We start from the raw sequence: 6,867 nt of genomic DNA, 5'->3' as shown, positions 1-6,867 counted from the left end.
ATTTTAAAATCTTAATTAAAAAGATTTTTTAAAATTTGAAAAGTTAATATAATTTTTTAAATAAATAATAAAATCTTATTTTTCACTTAATTTTTGGGTGATCGTTCTTGCAGTACCTTTCAAAAAAAATGGGTGGAGAGTATTGTCGGTACTCTCCGTACATCTAAACAAGAAGGAACTATTACTAGGACCTATATGATAAAAATAGAGAAACTATGCTCTTGTTTGAGAAATAGTAAAGCAATTAGCGACCTAGATGTAATTACAAATATAGTTTAAGAAACAAAGCCACGTATATGCCTATATCCTTCAAAGTTCAAAAAAATTAGGTCGGTAGCAAGTAGCTATCTAACTTTTCGTCTTATTCTTCTTTCTTCTCTCTCGATTGACACTCCTAGTTTTCATCGCCAAAAATCCAGTGCAGCTCCAGCAACGGAAAAAAAAAATCAAAATGATGTCGTTTCGATCGTTACTGCGTTCGCAACGTAGTTTAAGTTTAAGACCCTCAAAGAAATTTCTGGCATTGCATTCTTCTTGCTCGTGTTACTCAGCCTCGGCTGCTGCCATTGAAGCTGAAAGAACAATACGTGAAGGTCCCAGACACGATTGGTCTAAATATGACATCAAATCTATCTACGACTCTCCTGTTCTCGATCTCCTCTTCCATGGAGTCTGTATTTTTCACTTCTCTCATTCAATATGTTTTTGTTTCTTATTTTTGTTTTAATTTAGAACCCCCATTCTGCTAATGTATTTTTTGCAGTTTTAGTGGGCTGGTATCTGTTTTTTTTTTCTTTTAATGCTTTGGGATTATTTTAGAATTTTTTCTTTTTTCACAAATTATTCTCAAGAATGAAAACAGGAAACTTAGAATATTTGAAAAATGTGTTGTCTAATGATTTTCAAAAACAGTTTTTGACAAAAGTGTCTGGTATTAGTCTTTTGGAGTAGAAGAGGAGTATCATGTTTTCCAAGAACATAATGCCCTGCGAGATCTTTTTGGTTTAAAATTTATTTGTAGGCAATAATACACTGTTGATTTTTTTTTTTTTTTAAAAAGTAACTATATGCAAACTTATTGTTACCGATTGAGCAACTAGGTAGGAGGTTCTTTTTATTTTTCAGGCTCAAGTTCACAGACATGCTCATAACTTCAGGGAAGCGCAGCAGTGCACTCTCCTCTCCATCAAGACGGGTGGATGCAGTGAGGATTGTTCATATTGTCCTCAATCCTCTGGATATGACACTGGAGTGAAGGGCCAAAAGCTTATGACTAAAGACGCCGTGATGCAGGCAGCACAAAAGGTCAGCAAAGTTCACTGTGAATTGCTATATCCAAGATGCTGGTGGTTGTTGATTCTTTAATGGCATATTCTTTTAAAATTGATTGTAAATGTTCTGTAGTTCGAGTAAGCTTCACGGTGTGTTAGAGCAGCAATATAGGAACAGGGTTGGAAAATTACGGAGCTTTGAAAGTAATTCTCGATACTAGTCTTGCACATATGCTATACATGTGAAAATGGAGAGACTTGATTTTAATTAATTGAAAAGTAAATGTGATTCACAAGTTCCGCAAGATAATTTAGTTGGAAAAGGGAGAGAACATTACAAGAACAAGAGTACTGATGAATGACTATTTACCCTAAGCTATTTTCTTATCCATGCGCTCATTTAAGGGGCAATAATCTGATTTAGTTTATCCTGATGCGGACATAGCACTAGAAAAAATGCAGTGTTGATTAATTTTTTTGGTTATACTCTGTTACTATGAGGGATTTCCAAGTCAATTATGGATTTGAATGTGAGGCTAATTACTGCAATATCATATTAATATACATTTGAGTTCAATTTTATATATCGACAACTTGTTTGAATGCCTATCTTTATGAATGGATTGAGATCTACCCATTACAGTTTTCCATATTGGTGAAAACTTCTTCAAATATCTATCAAACTTGTTTGACGAGCTTTGTGTTTCACATGATACAATGCTAGTTTCTTAGTAGCTTGTTATCAATATAATTATACTTTTGCAGGCAAAGGAGGCCGGAAGTACATGATTTTGAATGGGTGCTGCATGGAGAGACACAATAGGGAGGAAAACCAATTTCAACCAAACACTTGAATACGTAAAAGATATAAGGTAATAAAGCAATTCATGATGAAAGTCCTCATTGTTAAAGAAGGAGGTGAATTTTTAATCGTGCTTTTGATTGGATGATTGTGTTGTAGATAATGAGCCTGCTACATTATTATAATGTGGGAATTCCACAATTAAGGGAACTTATTTAGAACCATAATTAACAGGGTTGTATATTTCTTATATCAGTTCTCTTTACTTTTTATTTTCCCCCCTATGAATTCAGTTGTGATACTTGGACAATGTAAGTACTGTAGATGTTGACTGTAATGTAATGTCAACTCTGGGTTGATGAAAATTTTATTTTGTTAAATGCAAGAAATTTGAATATGCTTTTGTATTTTACTATCAAGTTATATGCAACAACACACAGCCAGCGAATATTTCTTTTCAACAAAAGAATTACATGGAATACAGCTTCTGTCTTATGTTATGATGCTTTCCAATTCATAATTTTAACATCAATTCTTTTCTTGGGTTTCCGTAGGTTTCAAAAGTAATAGAACTTCTACAATGCTTCATGAGCTACTTGTCCTATTAATTGTTTGCCATAGCTTTTGAAAATTTGACTAACTTTGTCTTAGATTTTCTTGCTTATCCGCCAAATGTTGAGCTGGGTTTTAATCTGTCATGTATGAGGGACATGGGAATGGAGGTTTGCTGCACCTTGGGCATGCTGGAGAAGCAGCAGGCTATAGAACTCAAGAAAGCAGGCCTTACAGCGCACAACCATAACCTTGATACCTCAAGAGAATATTACCCCAAAATCATTACTACAAGTAGTTATGATGAACATTTGGAAACCCTTAAGCATGTCCGTGAAGCTGGGATTAATGTCTGTTCAGGTAATTTTGTACTATAGTGTTGATTATGCTATCTTATTGAGCATTTTTTCTGTGTGGACTTTTATCTTGCCACCTTCTATTGGTTGAATGGGCGAATTGAGAAATTAAATGGTGAAAAACAGTAGAAAAGGGAAGGAAGAATTTTTATGTTGTATGGCTTTCTTTAACCTCCAGAGAAAGATCATATCCACTTTTAAGATGATATGTACCCCTTCTGAAAGGTAGACAAGCTCATCACCTAGGGTTCATATTGGTGCCAAACCATATGATACAATTCCATATGCTGTTGGTGGTTTTTGTCCTTTGCAGCTTTTTAAGTATTAGTCATGTCAAAGAGGCCAGGGTTAGGATTGAGATGTAATTAGTTACTAAATCTATTAAAAGTCTCTTAAGTGAGCACAAATATCACTTATCTCCATCATTGGCAACAGATACCAGAGTTTTAAGTTCCTGGGTTCAGTTGAATTTCAGTTTCGCTGAACAGAGAGTTTGAAATTTCGTTAAAGGGTTTATTCTCTTTTACTAGAATTTAAAAAATAAAATAAAATTAACACTGCTGAGTTGATTTTAAAAAATAAAATAAAATTAACACTGCTGAGTTGATTCAAGATTCCTGGTATAACCTTCCAAACGTGTTAAGATTCTAGAAAGGAAACAATTAATCTGTTTATTCAAGAGGTGGCTATGATGATGGCTACTTTGTTTTTTTTGTTTGTTTAAATAAAGCTTGGTAGGATATTGTCTGTGGAGTTAGATTGTCTTTGCAAACATCACTTGAAATTAACATGTGTCTCAGTTGGGAATCCTAACCTTCAAAGCAATGCCTTTTTCAAGCCTCAAAATCATCAAATGAACTGAAATCAATGATATTTGCATAAGCGTTTCATTTTAGTTTGGTAGTCATGCAATTCTCTGTTCTAACTTCAAGGTGCCATTGTTAAAATTCACCAAACATTCTTCAACCTCATTGTCAAATAGATGATAGATCTTTCTTTTTTCGTCTTTCAATGCAAAGATAAACAGATCTTGACAATGAGTATTTGATTTTCTGTTCATAGGTGGTATAATAGGGCTTGGAGAAGCAGAGGAGGACAGAGTTGGTTTGTTGCATACACTAGCAACACTCCCTACTCATCCAGAGAGTGTTCCCATCAATGCGCTGCTTGCAGTGAAAGGCACCCCTCTTCAAGATCAGAAGGTGATTTTATTCCTGTTTAACACAATACCATTTAATGTTTTGGTGGAATATATATAAATATATATATATCATATCTTACTGCAAGCATATATTATATTTTACTGCAAGCATATTCTGTCATTGATGTTGTTTCTCTCTTATCATTTATTGCTCTTTAATATAAATTGTTGGTGAAACCCACGTAGTCTGATACAAATTGCCGATAATAAAAGTTTCTAGAGTAGTGTTTGCTTGGAAGAATGATATACTTCAGCATATTTACCCTCACTGTGTTGTTGTAAAAGGCAGCCATCATTGTTAAAGAGCATCTAAAAAGCTTTCCATGTCCATGAAAAGTTACTCTATGCTTGGAAATAACCAAAGTCGATTTCCTAATTCCATGTTCAGCCAGTTGAAATATGGGAGATGATTCGGATGATTGCTACAGCACGTATAGTCATGCCAAAAGCAATGGTCATATTATCAGCTGGAAGAATTCGTTCTTCCATGCCAGAGCAGGCACTGTGTTTTCTTGCCGGTGCTAATTCCATCTTTACTGGCGAGAAACTTTTGACAACTCCGAACAACAATTTCGTTGCTGATCAACTCATGTTCAAGGTTCTTGGACTCACTCCTAAAGCTCCCAGTTTTCATGAAGACGAAGCAAATGTTTCCAAAGCAGAGAGTTGTCAGGAAGCTGTTTCCTCTTCAGGTTGAGACTTTACCATTTGCACGGTGGTGCCTACTTCCAAGGTATTATTTGTGTTATTGCCCTGTTTATTACATTCAGACTCCATGCTAATGCATTGGCATTTGTTATGATTGTTGGAGTTCAATGGTACATTGTTCAGTTTCAACATTGATTGCATGTACAAGACTAATTAATAATAATTATTCTTATTATTTCTTAAAAGTGTGAGATTACATCCCATTGAGAGATATTAGTACCAAATAGGTCAATAATCATATCTATATACGCAACCTTGCCAAATTTGATTAGCCACAGCTTCAGTTTGATTGTGAAAAGGTGGAGTTACCTCCACAAATTTTTCATGACAATCCCAATATCCCATCCTGCAGCTATAAGTTGATCGCAGCAATTAGCAGAAAGTACTTTGTTCTTCTCCTTTCCATCTTTGTACATGCCTGCTTCAATCTCCTGGCCATAGTTTGGTGTTAATTTTGATGCACATTGCTCCAGGAAATTGTGAGTCCACAACATCATAGACTGCTGCATAGTTTGGTGTTAATTTTGATGCACATTGCTCCAGGAAATCGTGAGTCCACAACATCATTGACTGCTGCTGCAGGAGGCACCGATGAGGAGAGGATGCCCAGTACTACTACTGCTAACAAGCAAACGAGCATTCATCTTGAACGATTGAATAATCTTGATGCCTGCCAGATTGCTTGATTGTATGTGTTTTATCTCAAAGAGGGCTCATTATAGACGAGAAATTAACGTAATTAAGAATTCAAAACGGCCTTGTCCTGGTAGATATTGTATTTTAACCTCATTTAATTGGATTTAAACAGATTAAATTTTTTTTTTTAATAACACCTGTACGAAACAGCCAATTTACCCAATTAAAACATAAGTATAATATGCTGTATGCCGAGCCATGATACAGCAGTCGAAATTGAAAATGTAAATAGAGGCCATGAATGGTTAAAACAGAAACAATTTGCTGGCTCTATCAAAATTTTCATTGTTTTATATCATTTGAGTTTACGCTTCTTCTTATTAGCAATTTCTTTATAAAAGTTGAAGAAAATATTTTCTACTAAATCCTCAACATTTGTCATTGATCAAATGCAATGATAAAAACATATAATCAGATAAATTAGGTAACTTTTGCTGGCTGATCGCAGAATTCAGATCCCTTAATATTTGACCAACTACAAACTGAGTTCACAAAATTTTGAAATAAGTGACATGCATCCATAAGTTTAACCAAAAATGCCAAACGATTAGAAATGACTTGAAATTGATAATTTTTCTTCTTGTTTGTACGCATATAGCGCTGTGCAAGGTCCCATAACATGTGGAAAGCCGATAATTAAATCCACTTCGCCTGCTCTCTGCTCGGTCCACTTCCAAAAGGCTCAGAAACATGTTAATAGGGCCTTGAAGAAAGCAGGGCTGAATGTTTCCTCTTCAAGTAAGCTCGCTCCCAAGTTCCATGTGATAGTGGCAGAGTACATTCTGTTGATGTCGAAATTCGGATGAGTTGGTCAGATCTCAGATTCCTGCATCAGCATTAAATTTGTTTGGTGGGAAGCCGCTGATTAGTTAGCACAATGAGCATATTTTCTATGAGCAAATGATCCATGAGTAGACAACCCACGAGCAGACGATCCATGAGCAGACAATCCATCAGCAGACCACCCATGAGCAAACAATTCATGAGTAGACCACCCATGAGCAGACAATCCATGAGCAGACCACCCATGAGCAGACAATCCATGAGGAAACGATCCATGAGCAAACGATCCATGAGCAAACGATCCATGAGCAAACGATCCATGAACAGACGATCCATGAGCAGACCACCCATGAGCAGACCACCCATGAGCGGACGATCCATGAGCAGACGATCCATGACCAGATAACCTGTGAGCCTGTGAGCACAGCCAACAGTCAGCAGGTGCCGAAAGTTTTTCCGGCGAGAACCCTCCGACGCTCAAGTCAGCGATTTGGGTCT

The 6,867-nt window shown here is 36.0% G+C and overlaps 1 protein-coding gene across 1 annotated transcript; it reads left to right on the top strand.

The window, feature by feature from the left end:
* Positions 1-323: 323 nt before the first annotated feature.
* Positions 324-5,067, top strand: LOC18046154 (biotin synthase, mitochondrial). Its single transcript, XM_024188982.1, is given in 6 exon segments — positions 324-670; positions 1,126-1,305; positions 2,037-2,143; positions 2,780-2,985; positions 4,044-4,183; positions 4,571-5,067. Coding segments are annotated over 6 exon segments (1,161 nt in total). The 5' UTR covers positions 324-451; the 3' UTR covers positions 4,880-5,067.
* Positions 5,068-6,867: the final 1,800 nt, after the last annotated feature.

The sequence above is a fragment of the Citrus clementina genome, unplaced genomic scaffold (assembly GCF_000493195.1).
Source record: "Citrus clementina cultivar Clemenules unplaced genomic scaffold, Citrus_clementina_v1.0 scaffold_3, whole genome shotgun sequence".
Taxonomy (NCBI): Eukaryota; Viridiplantae; Streptophyta; class Magnoliopsida; order Sapindales; family Rutaceae; genus Citrus; species Citrus x clementina.
The sequence above is the reverse complement of the archived record's forward strand: the minus strand, read 5'-3'. Positions and strand labels throughout refer to the sequence as shown.